This window comes from Tachypleus tridentatus, chromosome 8, assembly GCF_004210375.1.
Source record: "Tachypleus tridentatus isolate NWPU-2018 chromosome 8, ASM421037v1, whole genome shotgun sequence".
Taxonomy (NCBI): Eukaryota; Metazoa; Arthropoda; class Merostomata; order Xiphosura; family Limulidae; genus Tachypleus; species Tachypleus tridentatus.
This window is the reverse complement of record NC_134832.1, coordinates 10,491,629-10,511,676: the sequence shown is the minus strand read 5'-3', so window position 1 is coordinate 10,511,676 and position 20,048 is coordinate 10,491,629. Positions and strand designations below refer to the sequence as shown.

At 33.2% G+C, this 20,048-nt stretch overlaps 1 protein-coding gene across 1 annotated transcript in view; it reads left to right on the top strand.

Moving 5' to 3' along the window:
• Window positions 1–1,190: 1,190 nt before the first annotated feature.
• The window catches only part of LOC143258513 (uncharacterized), a 63,230-nt gene continuing 44,372 nt past the window's right edge, over window positions 1,191–20,048 (top strand). Inside the window, exons 1-2 of the mRNA XM_076517599.1 lie at window positions 1,191–2,112; window positions 11,704–11,898. Of these exons, the coding sequence (XP_076373714.1) occupies window positions 1,823–2,112; window positions 11,704–11,898 (485 nt within the window). The 5' untranslated portion in view covers window positions 1,191–1,822. The remainder of the gene's footprint in view (window positions 2,113–11,703; window positions 11,899–20,048) is intronic.

Below are 20,048 nucleotides of genomic sequence, written 5' to 3'. Positions count from 1 at the left end.
ACATGTTTATTTTTCTTATTGGTTAATCCATGGCTGATTGAAATTCAAAGGCAAAGGTGCTAAGTTAAACTGATGACATTCCTGGGGGGAGGGAAAAGTCCCGGAGCATTCCCCTCAGAAAGTGTTTTAAATTTAAACATCTGAAAAGCTTTCTATCTGTATCGATTATGTAAATTTCAAATTCTGACCGCGAGTTCATGTTAAGTTTATTTGCAACTTTGTTTAAACAGTTTTGGCGCTGTAAGCAGTCGGCCCCTTTCAGCAATTTTTTTCATTTTAGGTCATGGTGACAGCAACTTGTTTTGGGAGCAGAGATATGTTGGAACATTACTCTTGGTACTGGTACATCGACTGCAGTTTACAGTAATATCGAAAAATCAGTGTATTGCTTGTAAGGAATTTTAATTAAAAACATTTATTTAAATAAAAGTAAATTATTATACACTGTCGCTATCTATTTATTTATAATATATTTAAATATTTGGTTCACTTTACAAAATTGTAAATATTTAATGACGCAAATCAATTCAATACAATGTTTGTATTTAATGAAGCTGTACCTTTCTGAAATACAATTATCAATGATGAAACATTGTTGCTATCTATTAAACTTGAAATAAAATTATCTGGAACATGGACAAAGATGTTAGCATTTTGGAAAGCAGTAATTGAAGAAGAGTCACATAACTTCTAGGATTTTTGTACCTTTCGGAAGACTACTTATTTTGAGGAATAAAGATTTCAGCTCCCAAGTAATGTCTGGTTGCTTGGAGGTAGTTTAATCTATCCTTTAAAAGTCATGTAACAATTATTACTTTTCACTATTTATAACCACTCATTGTTGTCTTTTTAAAGTTTTTAACATTGACTGAAAGAATGAAACCATTTTAAATAAAAACAACTAACAACTTCAAATAAATGTTCCTGACAGTATTCTTAGCTGACGTAATCTATTGTTGATTGCACTTGACGGCATCTCTTGCTGATTTGAACCTACCGTTGACTGCTCAAAATTCTTAAACCGAAATACCAAAGCAAATAATAAGAGCAACAACAAAAATATATTTATCTGTCGTTGCCAGTGTAAATATTTACTCGTTATACCTATGAGTTCTGGTAGACGTTACAAGTTATCCACAAATCCAAGTAAAAATCCAAAACATTGTGAATTATGGTGTAAATTTGACACCAGCGACAGTATGCGGCCGGAAACAAACCTGAGAATGATCTCTCGGATGTTTGAGTGATACCGAAGAACGGTCTAATTAATTCTGATTGGATAAAATAGTTAGAATCAGTTGCAAAGAGTTACAACTGGACTTCTAAGATATAGTTTAAAGACGTGCATCGAATAAGAGTAAAACTGGGAAGATTTTAAACTAAAAGTTTAATTAAATTTAAACTTTATATTTTTTAATATTTTCCAATTTATTCAGATAATATATTGAATTAAGCCTAATCCTAATAGTAATATTGAGTAATAAAGGTTTAGTGTTACTCTCTGACTTGGGTCTGTTTATCTGAGGCGAATTAGTGTGAGATTCCATAAATTCATACCTTCCAGAATCAGTTTGTAGTATTTACAGAAATTGAAACTGTGCTACTGAAACAACCCTTACAAGTACTACTACTATTAAGTACTACATTTATGGAAAACTATTTCAAACTCTTAAGGTCATAACTGTCACGTGTGAGTTTTACTAAATTCATGTAATAACTAATATACTATTAGCGATAGTGAATTTGCATCTTGACTATTTACAGTACTCAAAATCCTGCTCAGAAGAAGATTAAAATAAGTTATAAATTAAATTGCTTTGTGATGACTCATTTTTGGGTTAGTGTTATCTTTGTGTGCATCATTTTGCCAATGATGATTGTTTCACAATTTAATTGGCAAACTAGAGATAGTTTTGACACCATTCATAACAAACTGGATAAAGTGACTAGTGAAAACTGCAAAGTTGTGGATGTGAATGATCTTTTCCTACCTTCAGACACTGTCACTCATGTGCCTGATATAAAAACACTTGGTATTGATCCTATATTTCCAAATCGTTCCAATTTGTTGCACATTCATAATATGGCTGTTACACGTGCATTTTATTACAGGTAGGATATGTTTTAAATTTTTTATTACCTTTAAATGTGATTATTCTTTATACATTATACTAGTGATTATACTTTATACTAGTATATAAAATTATTGTATTGTATCATTCTTAATTATATTTTTTAACATACATTATCTTGCATTTACTTGCCTAACTCATTGAATGATTTAAATCCTTTTGTGAATTAGCAGCATCCTCTTCACAGCGAGCAACACCCAAGACCTTAATATCAGCTGTACATCTAACTAATTTATTGACAATTACTTTATCCATGTCATTGATGTAATTAAAAAAGAACATAGGCCTTAGAAGTAGAACTGAGTCCTGAGGTATTCCATTTGTAACATTAACCTATTTTAACTGAACTTGATTTGTAACAACGTTCTTTCTTTCATCCAGCCACTCTTGTACTTAATTTGTTAACTCCTCCACTTCTGTAGAGAATTTTGTAAACAAGCCTTTTATGTGGTACCTCATAAAATGCTTTTTGAAAATCCAGATATATCAAATATACATAAGCAGTAACCTCTTTGCAGAATGCCAGAAGATATGTAAATCAAGATTTTTCTCTCAGTGAAATTATGTTGACCATGCATTGAAATTCTAAACTTTGTTAAATTCTTTGCAAAGCACCTTTAATCAGACATTCTGAAACTTTTTCTATAACTGATGGAAAGCTAATGGGTCTATCATTACAATCTTTGTTACCTTCCCTCAAAATAGAAGTGACATTACTAGTTTAACTCTTTAAAATTGCATAGATCAAAGTGTGCAGATCACAACCTTTAATGTAGTTACATTATAAATTTAATTAAACATTATTATGTATATGAATAACTTAGCATGAAAACATAATAAATAAATCAAATTTTATTATTTAAGTTTTAAATTCTTGGTTTTGTAAGGATATATTTAAAAAAATCCACAACCTCCACTTGCTCAGTAGGTTTTCCCTCTTTTCTAATTTATTTACCACCTCTCCCAGAAGCAAAAAATTTAATATAAATTACTCATTATAATATTGTCATTACTCAGTTAAAGCATAATTTTTATAGTCTTCAATCTTATTTGGTTTCAGAGTCATAAATTAGAAAAATCAAACCCATCCTTTCACATCTTCTCTTTCACAAATTACCAATATTTCTTACATTTAATAATATATTACTTAGAACCTATAGAAAGCCAAGGTTTAGATCAACAAAATGGTGTATTTTATTACACAAAACTTTATATTTCTCTTCTAGTTAAAATTTCATTCTTATCAGTGAACTTATGTGAATTTTTAATGGTTCTTATTGCACAGTTAGAAAGACAACACTGTTGGTAGCTATGGAACATTGGTTTTTACGGGTTATTATTTTTGTGTTCTTAGGTACCTTGTTTAATTCATAAAACACATTTATTGCAGTACTACCATTAGTATAAAAAAGTAGGGTTAATTTTCATGGACAGTCTACATCAAAGAAAAAATAAGATCCAGGTAAGTAGTGTTTTTTGTTTTTCATGGGTATTTTTTATTTGTTGTTATAAAAGTAACTGAAATATAAAAATCAAAAATATTTTAAGTTATGCAAAATATATAATAATTTCCCATGTGGTATGTTCCTGAGTAGCCTGTGCATTGCAAAATTTGATGCCTAACGTGAGCACACATTTGGTGAGCTGCACATTTGCTAAGTGGTTTACAGCTTTTGTAGTAGAATTATTAGTTGGGCATGGTTCAAAAGGCAATAAAACAATAAATGTATGCATAAACAGATGTACACTGTTATATGCTTAAAGCTACTTAGGAAAACAGTTTCGGTTTTGATTTACAACTTAGTCATTCCAGAAAGAGTAAAGGGTTATTTAGAATTATTTTGTGGTGGTTACAGGGTCATTCAAACCAACTAACCATGCATATGTATAGCTATAGTATAGAAAATAACAAATTTTTTCTGAAAAAAACATTTGTTATTTATTTATGCAGTTTTAGGGATAGTGCAAACAAAATTTGAAAATTTTCAGATGAGGAAAAGTATTTTTAATCTTAACATACAAAATAACTTTGCAGTTGGAGCAGTCAACACTGATACCATATGATTACTGACAAAATTTTAGTAAAAATATATCATTAAAAATTTCTCATTTTTTTTGTCTATAAAAGACATTAAGGTTTACTGAAAGCTTGCCAAGTTTTGTGAAGATACATTAAGTACTTTCAGAGTTGTATATACATATCATTGTGCAAAACATATGAACCTGTTCAGTAGAGTCAGTCAAATGTAATTGGTTAATTTAATGAGCCTGTTGGTTAATTACTTGACAAATACCACTATTCGCCATACTATTAAGACTACCTGGATTTATTTGCTGTGGTCATAGTTAATTTTGTGATGGAGATTCATATTTCATGTTTATAGAGAGTAACACTTGAGTTTAAACATGAAAAGGTTTGGCAAACAGCTGTTGCTTCCTGTTCTGTTGCTTTATGTGCCATTATTGCATATGGAAAGGGCTCTTCCTAGTGAGTTCTGTTGGGATTAACAAACTTCATGATCATCTATATGGTAGTCCGTATCACTTGTTCTACCAGCTCATCTGATTGGCGGGTGATAACACTTTGTGCAACTTGGCAAAGAGTCATCAGTCTCATGCGATTTGTGGAACTTGTTATGAATTTCACTTGTGCAATACAGGTGAAAACTCTGAAATTCTTAATGTATCCTTTCAAAAACTGCTAAGGTTTCATTAAAGATCATAAATATTTTGTATGTAAATAATGACACTTTTATAAGTAAGAGTCTCATTAAAATGTGTTATTTTTCTGTTGTAGTTCCTTAGATTCAAACTATTAATAAATTCATTGTAAACTTTTATTTTAAGTATAGAAATACTTTTTTTCATCCTACTGTTTTCATAATTCATTTGCATAATCTATAGAACCTTGTAAAAGGATATCGGAAGTTTTGTTAAGGTAAATTTTATTTATATTTTTTATTTTCTCTACCGTATTACCAACTTTGTAGGTATTACCATCAATGCAACAAAATAATTAAAATTAAGATGTAGAATATCTTTAAAGAGTGTACATTTGTTTAATTTATAATTTCATTTTTTTCACATATAGTTAATTTTTTAATGTTTTATTTTCTTGTCTACAGCTTATTATTCATCTCAACACAAGTCAATGTTGTTCTTGAAGCATATTTCAGTTTATTTGGGATACCTTCATAAACCTTATGCAAAATTTTTTTTCAACACAATATTGTAACCTTTAAACATCGATAAGAAGTAGGATGTATGTTTAAAAAAAATTACTTTTTAATTTTACATTTTGAAACAAATAATGTATAATTAACTAAAATATAATAGAAAGACCTAAATACAATTTAAATTATTCATAACTATATTTAGGTAAAAACAACTAAGTGCTATAGTTAATCAAGCAGCAAACAGTACTGTGGTCAGTTTCATGCACTCTGTTACAGCTTTGGACTAATTAAAAATAACTTGTTAGATTAAACTGTGGAATGAGTTCTTTCTAGTTGTTGTATGTACATGTATGTAAAGTCTACATGGAAGGGATAAAGATCAAACAAATTTGTTGAAGATAAGTTTGGAAGCTGTCAGAGGTTGAAGAACTTTATTATTTGTTTTAACTTTTTTCATTCGGAGGACTTTGAAAGGAACAAGTCAGAATGTACCTCTATTACTTTTGTATTATTGCAGGTAAAAAGCCAGAGTAGTGATTTTTTTATAGCTTGTTGGTCATGTGAAGTTTTAAGCAGTTTTTAAAGGTTTGTTTTGTAATAATAATCTTAAAATGTGTATAAAATAAAATTTCACAAATCATAACACACATGATATTAAATTCATTTGCACACATTGATAATAAATTTAGTGTTTGTTGAATTTAGAATGTAATATATTGACTTGTTCAGAAAAGCATTTAAACGGGCTGCTGTTACAAAACAGTTAACCCTTTGTTCTGTGTGGATTTCTTGAGATGCTCAGATTCATGCTGTCTGTTTCTTGACTAACATATCAGTGACTGTCTCTGAAATTTATGGATTAATGAATAAATTTCAGCTGAATTTGGAAAATAGTTTTCAACATTGAATATGATATCTTGCAGTCTGTGTGAGTGAACTAGTGATATCTAAGGCTATCCTCTGGAAAGAATATCCATTTATTCTCTGTTGGAGTTTACATAGTTTCAATCAGTTTTTTTTTCTCTGGGTGGCAAGCACTGTACAATATTCATGTTAGCATTGATCCTCTCAACTCACTAATGACAAAAACCACTAGAATGTTAGTACAAGTATGAGTTAAAGTTTGGTACCCTTTAGTTTCTGTGTTGTGTAAAGTCCAGAGTATTTCTTGCCATACAACTGTGTGAAGTACTAGCTGTAGCATTATAAGGGCACCATACCTCAAAGGTTGATAGGAATGATTCAGCACACCTTGCATGTGTACATTTTTGTACCTGCTCTCCTTGTTATGTTCATCTCCTCTACTGGTGCTGGTTAAGCTTGTTCCATGTTAGATCAGTGTCCTTCAAGTGTTAATTTTCATGGAGTCATCTACCTTGTAATCAGCTTTTGCTCCCAAATTATGTCTAGAGTCAGAACATTCTACAAATGGAACAAGGTCTTGCTGTATGGTGAGATAATCCTTAGGTGTTACAATGTTGCAGGTTCAAACAATGGACTACATAGTCATATTGTTACAGTACATATTCCAGTACAATATTCTTTGTAGATTTCAAAAGCTCGCTAACCAGTATGGTACTTTTGGGTGATATACAGTTAGTGGCAGTAGTGTTTTCAACTACAATATGTAGCTCTTATTCAGTTTACGATATTTGCATTTGGGAAGTGTGAGTGTATGACTGAATATGTGTCTTATTCTAGCCTGCAACTACAATAATATTGCTCAGATTTCATTGCTACTAACATTAATATACAGGAAACTGACAGTCATGATTAAAATAGGTCAGCACTTGAGTATACAGTGTACAGTAATGCTAGCTTTAGCGATCATATCGCCTGAATACAGTACTCTCTCTCTATAAAAAGTTCTTCCATTTACATAAGAATAAATTGATGATGCTATCTTTCAAGTAGTTCATCATAAACTACTGTTAGTATGGTGTAAAACCAAGGAAAATGTAATATCTTATTTTGTTACGAGTTGTGTACAATTTCTCATTGCAGCAGTCATAGCAGGGTTTGTGAAAACATCTCTTCCCACCTTGTGACTGTGAAATTACACTTCTAGTTGTATGAGTAAACACTTCTGTAGTTTCAAGTTCAAGCCTGTTTTTACAATGTATTAAGTAACAGATGCAGACTTTAAATTGTAGTCAAACACCCTTGATTTAGATCAGGCATCCTTCTGTTTGAATTTCCTTGAATGTAAACTCCAACATCTGCTCATAAATAGTTTGTACGCTATACAGCCTGATTGATATGATGCAGAGTTTGTAAAAATTATATCTTGTTCTAAAAGTAAGCCTTACTTCTGCTTTCATTATCCAGTTCAATTTGTCAGTATTATGGATGTCAGATTAAAAGTGTTGAACCAACATGCCTATGCATTCTTATATATATAGTAAAGGGAAAAACATCAGTGTGGGTTACTGTTCTGCCTACTATAAAAACCATGTATAAACTAGTATCTTTTTCTTAACTGTCACTATTGTAAATGACCAAGCAATTTCCATAGTGTATATGACTTTTTCCTGTAGAACCAACTGTATTTCAGTGATTGTGATTCCCCTAGTGCTCCAAGGAAGTCATCATAGCAGTTGCTTTATTTAATGGGTGTTACATGCATCCGTATAGTGCTGAATCACTGTTCTGCCTGATCTACTATTTGATCACACAAATTTGTCTAGATTATCATCATCAGAGCCTTTAGGTGCTTTCAGTTGTGGTTGAGTTTGCACAACTGTGACATTAATGCTAATAATGTCCATTTTAATTTTGCTTACCACGCTTATGCCCATTCCAGTATCCAGCCAAATATTTGATCATCCATAATTACAAAACAATATTGGGTCTTCTTCTGTTGTATGACAGATAACAATTTAATGCTACCCTTTTTGTTTTGGCAGGAAAAAGTTTATGGTTTCTTTAATTTCATTAGACATTGTTAATAAATTAGATGTTGTCTGAACTAATAATGGAAAACTACTTGTTTACATGGATGCTTTTATTCTCTCTGCTATATGTACACGTATGCAGCCCACCATTACTGTATTCAAACTGGATGTCATAGGATGACTTTCCATGGAACATCATCCATTACATAGACAGTAGTAGTAGTGACTGGTTAACTGTGGTATAGCCAAATGTAATGAGCAAACAAGTACATCTACATTTTATCTAATCTATCTTGGTAGAGAAATGGTAAGTTTACAGACTTAAAATGATAAAATTTAGGGTTTGGTTTCTCATAGAAGACACATTAGATAGCTTAATACAGCTTTGCCAAAAAAACACAACAAATCAATTTAATATTACTTGTATTGCATGTGTGTGTCTATATGTATATATATATATATATATATTTCAAATTACATTAAGCAATTGAATATTGTTTACAGATCATAACTGTAGAAACTGTTATTCAACAAAGGATACTGGTGTAGTTTCTGTCAATAAACTGAACTTAATATGTGAAACAAAATTCAAATTCTGTGTCTTATGAAATAAAATTCAAACAAAAATTAAGTTATATGGGAATGCTTATTGGCAAAAATTAATATAATAAGGGTAAAATAAGAATTTAAATGTCTTTCAGTATAGTTTATACTTATTATTATGTGTGTGTTTTTTTTTGTCTTTTTTATTACCTGATGTAATTCCAAGTTCCCTTAAGGTAATTTTTTGTGTCAATTTTATTAGGAAATTTTGCCCCATAGATAATGGTTGGGAATGTTGCTGATTGTTTTACAAACAAACATCTGATTACTTTGGATATTGTTTAATAGAAGAGGCATCAAACTTGTAGGGTTGGGGCCTCCCCCTGTGGCCTCATTAGAACTGTGCTATTGTCATAGTTATTATGTATAATTAAATGTAATGCATGTTTTTATATTAGAATTTTGTATGACATAGAGTACATTCCATAAGCAAATTTATATTTATTTTGTTTATTTGTGGCTTTAATAATGTGAATACTATACCATTAAAATTTAGTATTTTGATGTTGTTATTACTTATTGAAAATCAGTTTGTAAATTTACATTTTTAGTGTAAAAAGGCTGGCATGACTCAATGGATTAAGAATACTGCTTGGCTAGTGGTCAGATAGCTATACACCCTTGTGCAAATTAATTGAAACAAATGGTCATTTTACAATATTTTCAGCATGGCAGCCAGTGTAGGCTTGCTAGACCTGCTGATTTCCTTTAATAGTCATTTTTTCACACAGACGGCATCATTAGCTGTGTTTTGCAGTACGGTCAATCTATTTTTGAGACATATGACGAAATTTTGAGGAATATTACGTCATTCGAAATTGCATTAGAAGGGCAAGGAGACCAGCCAAAAACAACTTCTTACCAACTCAATGAAGGAAAAACGGTATCAATGGGGTCTGAAATACAAGAAATGAATGCAAGAACAATGGAGGAAGGTGTTATTCAGTGACGAGACTCATTTATTCATACAGGGTCAAAGAAGTCTGCATATTCACAGATCTCCAGGTGAGAAACTTCAAGAATCTCACATCAGTCAGTTCGTAAAACATCCCTTGAAGAAGATGTTTTGGGGCTTTTTCAGCTACTATGGCATCGGAGACTTATGTATCTTAGAAAGTATGATGCGAGGACCACAGTACATTGAAGTTTTGCAGAGAAGAGTCATTTCAGAATTGAAAAAGAGATTTCCAGATGGATCTGGCATTTTTCAACAAGATCTGGCTCCATGCCACACATCGAAACTTGTGAAGAATTTTATGACTACAATGCGAATAGAGGTGCTGGACTGGCCTGGAAACTCTGGACTTAGATCTTATTGAAAATATTTGGGCAATTTGTAAAGAAAGACTTTGGGGAAAAGACTGTACTACGAAAGATAAGGTAATTGAGGCTGTAATTGAGGTGTGGTACTGCGATCCAAAAATTTTGTGGACTCGATGCTAAAGTGGATTAATGATCTTCTGAAAAATAAAGGTGGTCATATCATGTATTAATTTGTGAGTAAGTTTTGGATTCTCAGAAATAAAATGCAAAAAATTGAAAAACTCATGATATTCCATCTTGTTTTAATTAATTTGCACAAGGGTGTAACTTACAAATTTGGTAGTACATGTCACAATTTCAACAGGAATACAAATTCAGAAAAATATGATGTGTGGTGTTATGAACTTAATATATAAGGAGTAGAAATGTCTATTAATAATTTATTAAATACTGATGAATAAAATTATATAAATTATGATCTAACAGTATAAAATTAAGTTTTTGACATTATTTAACATTAAAGAATACAGTTATGCAATTGCAAACACATTGTGAAAAAAACCCAGTAAATTCATACTTTAACATTGAAGTAACCTACAGTGGTAGACTCTGCCATTTTGTCTTTCCTATAGTTGGTAGCTCAAAATTAAGGACAGCGGCAGAGACAGCTTTGATAATTTTGCCATCACAAAGTCATTTAACACCACTGAATCTTCAGGATATGATGCATAGGCATAGATAATCCATTATAAATGTTTATGCTTAAACTGCATTTTGACTACTTGAATAGTTGGAATAATTATAAAGTCTAATTTTTATTAGTTAATTTGTTTTATGAGGTGTGACTAACTTATTAAGCTGAACAAACTTAAATTAATCTAAAATAGTGAAAAAAATCATAATAGTAATATTTTTATTGCTGTTTGGATGGAGTTATTGAAAACAGTAATAACAAAAAATCATAATTTCAGTTTGTTGATTACTTTCATCATAACCAGCCGTCTTGTAATATCAATGCATTGAGTAATCAAATAATAAAAACAGTAATAATCAGTAATACTAATGATGATGGGAAACCATTTCCATTAATCAATTATTTTACTTAACACAAATCATTGTCAATGCTGATCGTAAGTATTTGGTGAGTTGTTTTAATCACTCAGCTTTATTTTCAGTCTTGTTAGTTAACAGATTAGTCAAAGAAATACTGACAGGATCTCCAAGAAAGCATATTGGAAATAACAAGTATATTTTGCAGCCTCAATAATCTTTAGTATCTAATTTTTAATTGGTGAGCATCTAACTAATTTGGTATAATCTGAATTTAACAGTATTCTATGTCAATCTTTATGATTAAAAGCTAAGATTCATCTGTCACTTAATATGCTAAAGATTATTTTGAAGAATTGTGATAAAATTATATTGGATCCATACCTTTCATGCTGCAGGTGTATCTGTAATTAAAGGAAGAACAATAAGCCTCTTTTCATTTTGTGTTAGAGAAAATATTACTTATTTAAATGCAGTGGAAAATATTAAATTAGAATTGTGTTTATAAACTGAATATTTAAATTGTTAGTTTAATATAAATCATTATATAAGGTTTCATAAAGTGTAAAAATGTTTTTGTTGTAGTTACATTCTTCAAAAGGCACCAGACAATGAAGAGCCAGGATTCATGTATTATTTCCTTTCCACAATTGCTGACGTTGCTGCTAACAGATTTATCAACAGCAGTGCCATCTACTTTGCTCCAAATATGTCATTCACACCCTCGTACAAAGGTTTTTTTAACAAAACTATGCCTCTTTTTGCTCCAAGGGCTTTCAGGTAAGGAGTTGTTTTTACACACCATCATATAAATGCTTCTTAAACCAAATCTTGCTGTACTTGCTCCATGAACTTCCATTTTTAGGTTAATTTCTTGCAAACATCATACATTAGTTTCTTTAACACCATATATTTGTGTGTGTTGAAACCTTCTTCATAAAATTACTTTCTAACACAAACTCTGTAACAGACCCATAATTTTGTTTACTTCAATCATTTTTTATATAAGTATTTTTTCTCACACAATAATGCAAGTTTTCTTTAACAAATGATTTGTTTGTAATAAGGAGGCTTTGAGTATTGTTTATAATGTATAAAACAATACATTCCTGTTCATGCTACAGTGATTTTTTATCTCAGTATCTTTGCCATTAACTCTCTCACCATGGGCCTCTCAGTGTGGATTCCTGTACATGGTGAGGGGACCTCCCAGGAAAGGTTTTGTTCTTTCAATTTATCTCCTCTGGAATCTAAACATCCACTCACGTGTTTGCTGTGCATAGTGACCCGTGAAGTGGAGGAGAGGATCCTGGAGATTGAGGGGTCCAACCCTAGTACAACACTTTGGTATTGAACTCCTGTAGACGGGCAGCCTTGGGGTGGCCTCCCTTGGGTCAATTGCCTGGTCCACTCGAGCAAGGGTTAACCAAGTACCAGTGTTGGATGTTCTCAACAGGTGTTGTGGACATTATATCTGATGCTGGTGTTTGGGTATGGTGTTTTGCTACAGTGTCCTTGTTTGGCATTGTAGTGCATCCTCTCATAGGGCTCTATGGTTGGTGTGGTCAGTGGAGACTGAAATATTCCTTTTTTTTATTATGGATACTCCAAATAAAAACTTAAAACAGCCCATAGGTAAACAACCATGTCTTAGAGATTCTGAGCAGCAATTTGTACCTCATTTTCTTATACGACATTCTCTTTCAGACAAACCTTTAGGGCAAATGCCTTTTTATTCAGAAGGGACTAGAGGGACTAGCTGGCTCTCCAGAGTCAGTAAAGAAGCTTTGATCTGGTGACATATTGGTGGAAACATCCACATCTCAACACAGTGAACTCTTACATTCAAAGGCGATTGGGGATATACCTATTGAGGTTACACCTCATGCTACTTTGAATTCATCATGAGAAGTTATTATTGAGAGGGATTTGAAGAACTTCCCCAAGTCAAGGATTCTTGATGGTTTTTTCTACTCAAGGAGTTTCTGCAGTGAGGCGTATTTCTACTCGCAAAGATGAAATTACGATGCCGACCAATGTTCTCATTCTGACATTTACATCACCATGTCCACATGCCACCATCAAGGAAGGTTATCTTAATTGCAGGGTACGGCCATACATTCCAAACCCTCTCCGATGTTTCCAGTGTCAGAGGTTCGGTCACTCGAAGTCTTCATGTTGTGGTTCCTTGACATATGCTTGTTGCTATGACAAAGACCACAATGCCTTTGAGAGTGAAATGGACCCTTATTGCATCAATTGAGATGGCTCTCAACCGTTCTACTTTCAATCTTGTCTTAAATGGTTGGAAGAAAAAGAAATGCAGCATTTGAAAACAGTTCAAAACATTACACTGAGACTTGAAAGTTGCTGTCCACCACTTTATCTCGGACATATGCTGCTGCACTTCATTCCACAACTACAGTGGGAGTACAGACGGATCTCTCTGTCCTCCAAAAAATATCATTCTCAAACCGAATGAAAAGACTTTTGACCTCCATGGTTAAAAAAGTTGATGAATCAACTTCAACACCTATCTCTGTCCCCTAACATACATTTCAGCAAATCCCATGATCCACTTCCTTTGGTTTTGGGTAAGGTCATTTCCTCAGGTACATCTTCTTCTCCCACCCCAACATGCAAAATGATCATTCGTTCACATTCTCAGCTGCTGGAATCCTTTTCCAACAGCAAAGACCTGCCCAACTGACCCAGGGCAGGATCCATGGAGATCAATATCCAGAGCATTTATGATAATCTAGGTGAAAGTTTTTGCTGGGTATATAGCACTTCTGCTTCTTCCTCCACCTGCATAGCCATCAAGACTTGGGAAGAGCAATCACCTCTTTCCTTTCGAGCTGATTGAGATTATGACTATAATCTTCCCTTTACGCTGGTGTAACTCAAACTTGCCCTTCATTGGTTTGGCAGTACATCAGTTGGACCTAATGATGTATGCTATGAAATGTTGCAACATCTATCTCCTGCTTCTCTTGCTATTCTTCTGATTGTTTTTAAACAGATCTGGCAATAAAATGTTTTTCCTGTTGCCAGGCTATTGTCCTACCTTTCTCTAAGCCTAGGAAGGATCCCAAGATTCCTTCAAACTGCCATCCAATTGCTTTGACGAGCTGTTTCTGTAAAACCTTAGAGAGAATGGTTAATGCTCATTTTATTTGGTTCCTCGAATCAAATAACCTCCTCTCGCCCACCCAGTGTGGGTTCTGAAAACAGTGCTTCATCGTGGACCACCTGATTTGTCTTGAAACATCAATCAGAGAAGCCTTTCTCAAATGACATCTTGTATCAATATTCTTTGACATTGAGAAGGCTTATGATACAATATGAAGGTATGGCATCTTGCAAGATTTCCATATATATATGGGTTACATGGCCATTTGCCCATTTTTATTAAAAATGTTTTAATCGACAGGAGATTCTAAGTTCATGTGGGTTTGACACTTTGCTGTTCTTTTCCTCAGGGCTGTGTTTTGAGTGTCACACTTTTCAGTATAAAGATTAATGCCATCACTGAACAACTCCCTCTCACCTTTGCAAACGGGCTCTATGTCAACGACTTTCACATTTCATGTCAGTTGTCGAACATGAGGTATATTGAGCAACAGCTATAGACTACCCTGAATTGCTTACTGAAGTGGACCACAGCTAACAGCTTTAATTTCTCTCTCTCTAAAACCATTTACATGCACCTTTGCCACCAATGGGGTATTCGCCCTGATCCTGAACTCCGTATTGGTGAAGTTGTGTTGCCTGTGGTCCCTGAGACAAAGTTCTTGGTGCTTATCTTTAACCGTAAGCTGACCTTTATACCACACATCAAGCAGCTACAGGTCAAATGCACAAAACCACTGAACATCCTCCATGTCCTCTCTTCCACCACTTGGGGAGCTGATCAACGTTCTATGCTGAAGATATATTGTGCTCTTATTCAATCGGAACTCGACTATAGATCACTGGTCTATGGCTGTGCCAGATCATTGGCTTTAAAGATGCTGGACCCTATTCATCATCAAGGACCTTGGCTCTGCACTGAGTCTTTTCGAATTTCCTCAGTTCAGAACTTATACATAGTCTCAAGAACCTTCTTTGCATGTCCACAATTTGCAACTGTCTTTACTATATGCTTTTGAAACTTTGTTCCTTACCAAAACATCCCACCTGGGGTTATGTTTTCCTTTCTCGGTGGGTCATACTTTTTCAGAATAGACAGTCTGCCATTGCTCCTTTTGGTTTTCATATCCAGGTGCAGTTGGATGGATTGAGTCTGTCCTTGGATAACATTACTGTATCCACTGGCCAGCCCATCCCACTATGGCTTCTTACAGTCCCCAACTGTGACCTATCTTTAAGTCATCTGAGAAATGCAGACACCCCTGATTGGAAATACTGTCTGCTATTTGCTGAATGTTTTTTGAACCGTCCTTCCATTTCTGTTTATACATATGGTTCGAAATCAAGTGACTGTGTGGGCTCTGCCGTGGATTGTTGTGGTTCTGTGGTTGTGCACAGAATCCCCTCTACAACTCTGTATTTTATCTCTTATTTTCCTTACTGTATCACTGTATGAGTTTCATTGATTTGATTGAAGTTGTAGCCACTGTAAGAAATTTTGAAATAGATACAAATTGTTTTTTCCTTCTAGAATGAATACAAACTATAACAAGAAACCACAAATGTTTAGTCTAAGTGCTTACATCTCATAAAATTATATATTTATATAAAGAATACACATACACACACACCCACACTTTTTATTTTATTGATCTTTCAGCTGTGTCTAACTAACATTACATGCAACAATGTTACAGTAGCCAAGAGTATAAAACTGTCCTTTACAAAGGACCTGTATTTGGTTTCTTTTAGTGAACCAGTATTTTGGTTATGATGTATTACATATTCATATATACACTTCAAAAAAAGAAACGCAAAAGGGATATTTTTGTTATTTTAAAGAGAAATATATGTAATAACGTTACAAGCTCAGAGTATGTGATGTTACACGTGTTAAGGCACTGATTGTCAGACCAAAATGACAATAAAAGTTGTGCACTTTGAAAATGGAGGAAAACATCGGATTTTTCGCCAAAACACATGCGTCTCCAATAAATATGTTTGAGAGATCTGCATGTTCTGCAAGTGCAACATGTGCAAAATCCCTATAAACGTGACGGGTTCTCGGTTTCCATAGCTCAGTGTTAAGCCACCGACACGCAATACAGTTACGCCAAGACTGACTGAAGCACAATGCCATTGGTCGCTTGGAAGCAGGCGAATCTCGATCAGATGTTGCCAGAGCTGTGAATGTCCACCCAAGCACCATCACAAGGCTATGGAATCGTCACCAACAACATGGATCAACTCGTGACCGTCCACGATCTGGCAGACCTCGTGTGACCACGCCCGCACAAGATTGCTACATCCGGTTACGTCACCTTCGGGATAGGTCGACCACTGCGACGTCTACTGCCTCAACCATACCAGGGCTGCGTAGGATTTCCAATCAGACCGTACACAACCGTCGACGAGATTCTTAGGCTCCATATGCAACCCATCATGGCGAACGTCAACGATGTTTTTCAACATGACAACGCCTGTCCTCACACAACCCAACTCACCACTGTCTTCTTGAGACACCACAACATCAACGTTCTTCCCTGGCCCTCCAGATCACCAGATTTAAACCCCATCGAACATCTTTGGGACGAGTTGGACAGACGTCTGCGACGGCGACAACCTCAACCGCAGACTCTACCTCAGCTTGCAGCAGCTTTGCAGGCTGAGTGGACAGCCATTCCACAGGATGTGATTCATCATCTCATCACTTCCATGGGCAGGAGATGCCAAGCAGTTATTGATGTTAACGGGTGGCATACTCGTTATTGACGTTGAGTGACATTAAACTTCACCTAGTGAGCGTGGACTTCGCCTTTGCAGACTTTGGATGTTCAGCAGTGAATGTGCAAAGTTTCACACATGTGAAACTTACAGAACTACCTGGAAAAAAACTTGTTAACAACATGTCTCAAATTTTGCCTTTTGCGTTTCTTTTTTTGAAGAGTATATTATATATTGCACTATTTACAAATAACTTTTTTAAGTTATTGTTTCTTTGTAGCTTTGCGCAAAATTACGAACAAAGAAAAAAGTTTCTTGAACCATCTAGCAATGAATTAGGAAATGCAAAAAGCAATTATCTTTTCTAGTTATGAATTTTTTACTTGTTTGCTAGTACTCATGATTTGCAAAGCCTCATCAAATTTCTTATGTGGAGAACATAACACCAAATTTTTGTTTGATATATGCATTTTGAAATAACAAAATATCATAAATTACTATATTAATACCACTGAATTCCACTGTAATTTATCAGACTTAGAAGCTTAGCTGTATCTAGGTCTAAAAAATGTATGATATTTTGAGCTCAATAATATCTTACCTTATAACTTATTTGTACTTATTAGTCCATTTTGCCATAAGTTGCTAAGCTTTGTAAAACTTAGTACATGAATGATGTAAAATAAAATTGTTTTATATATGCATTTTGAAATAACCAAATATAAATTACTCAATCCATATTGTAGAATTCCACTGTAATTCATCAGGCTTACTAACTAAACTGTATTTGAGTAAAAAGAAAAAATTAGTTTTTCGGACAGCATTTTCCCTTGTCACGTCTTTTGGTTATTCAAAACAAATAAATAATCTTTGGAACTTTCTACCTTCTAGAGACTGAGAAAACCATAAGAGGAATATTCTGAACTTTTAATTGGTTATTCAAGAGGAATATTCTGAACTTTTAATTGGTTATCCACATCTTGTAGACAGAAGTAGGTGTACATAAATATTTTCATAAAGGGAAAGAGGTGTTTGATTCAATTAATGTAGTGATGTCAGCAAATATAAAATATATAAAGTTCTTATTTCATATTGAACTTATCAATATTGGTAATTTAAATTTCTAATTTGAAGGAAATTGCAGACTTTTTATGTGAACATTACAAGCATATAATTTGAACCAAAGCTGTATTCCACATATTACATGATACACAAAAATTAATATTTAGAGATTTAGTTTTAATATTTAGTTTTGATTTAAGAAAGTAGCTAATGTACATTACTGAAATTTAGACTGTAATCTACAGTTTGATACCAGACTTATTAGTGTACATTAACACTCCTACGAAAAGTGGGGCCTAATAGGCCCCAGAGCAACTTGAAAGGTTATTAATATTAGGCTAATAATTTTGTATTTAAATGAAATTGCCATTTAAATCCATTAATGAATGGATTAACGAGATTCCCACTGTCCCTATCTACTATCTAGCGAAACCAGAGCCAGGGGAATGGGCTTGGAGAAATCAGGACTAGAAACGTCTTTTCGTAGGAGTGTTAATAAAAGAGTAGTTCAATAAAATTGTAAATGTAGGTATACAAATGTAATGACATGTTCTTTGACTCCTGACTATAGGAAGACCTGTAGTGAGAGGGTTAAAAGAATTTTTTGTAAGATACATAAAAATTTATTTTATTTTCATAGTTACACAGTCAGTTCCACTTGTTTTATTATATTTCTTCTACAAACGTAATGACGTGTCCTGAAGACTTGTAGTGAGAAGGTTAAAATAATCTATTGTAAGTTGGATAGAAATTTATTTTATTTTCAAAGTTACAGTCAGTTCCACTAGTATTATTATATTTCTTCTTTTGAAAGCATAAAAATTAGCTAATTGTAAAATGAAATGTTTTATCTTGGAAAGTCTTAATGTATATTTCTTGCTTCCCAATGGCAGAGTAGTATATCTATGGATTTACAATGCTAGAAACTGGTTTCAGTACCCATGGTGGGCAGAGCACAGATAACCCTTTGTATAGCTTTGTGCTTAACTTCAGACAAACAAAACAAACAAGATGTTTACAACTTCTGGATCTGTCAAACATCCGACAGTTTCTCAAATAATTAATATTATGAGATGAGAAAGATATTGTTTGTTTTGTTCATCTGAAGTTAAATATTAAGCACAGATAGCCCTTTGTGTAGCCTTGTGCATAACAAACAATACGTTTCTTAGCTCATAATATTAATTATGTAAGTAATTGCGGATGTGTGACAGATCCAGAAATTGTAAACATTTTGAAAATTTAAATACTGTGTTACATCTATTGTAACAGTGATTTTGAATATCTTTTTTTATTTTAATATACAAAATAATTACTGTAAGAAAAACAAAAATACTTAAAATTTCTAAAGTTAAATGGAGTATTTAAGAACACTTGAATAAAATGTTTTTCTGTAGATTTTATTCAGTGTTATTCTGGTTGCTGATTTATAGTTTATGTTCCATAGTTTAAATTTGAGGTTTACCTGTATGTCAAGACATAAAAGTTTTGTTTATAAAATACCAGCATTTTTCTTTTAGTTTTCTACTGAAAATGTATTAATGTGTATATAAAAAAAGCATCATATATATATGTGTATGTGTTTTCAGCAAAAACCTTTCAACCTCCAACCATAAGAAATAAAGGATTCTTGTAGGTGATATAGAACAGCAATTTTAAATTCAATCATTTTGCTACCAGGGATTGGGTTGCTGTATCTTTAAATTACTGTGTACCATTAAAATACAAGTATTGTGAAAAACCATTACAGTTTACACAGGAATATTCTGTCATTATTCATTTGTTTTTGTGAAACCCTACTGGTCTGGTTTATGGACTGATGGTTGATAAATGCTAATCTGGATGGATTCTAACTCACCTTTATTTATTCATTGTCTTATTTTTATGAGTTTTATAGTTGTAAATAAACCAGGTTACGAATCTCACATTGCTTTGTTCATTCAAAGGTAAAACTGTGAAAAGGTTTCAGATTCAGTTAGATAGATGCCTTATGTGGCATATGTGTTCCTCTG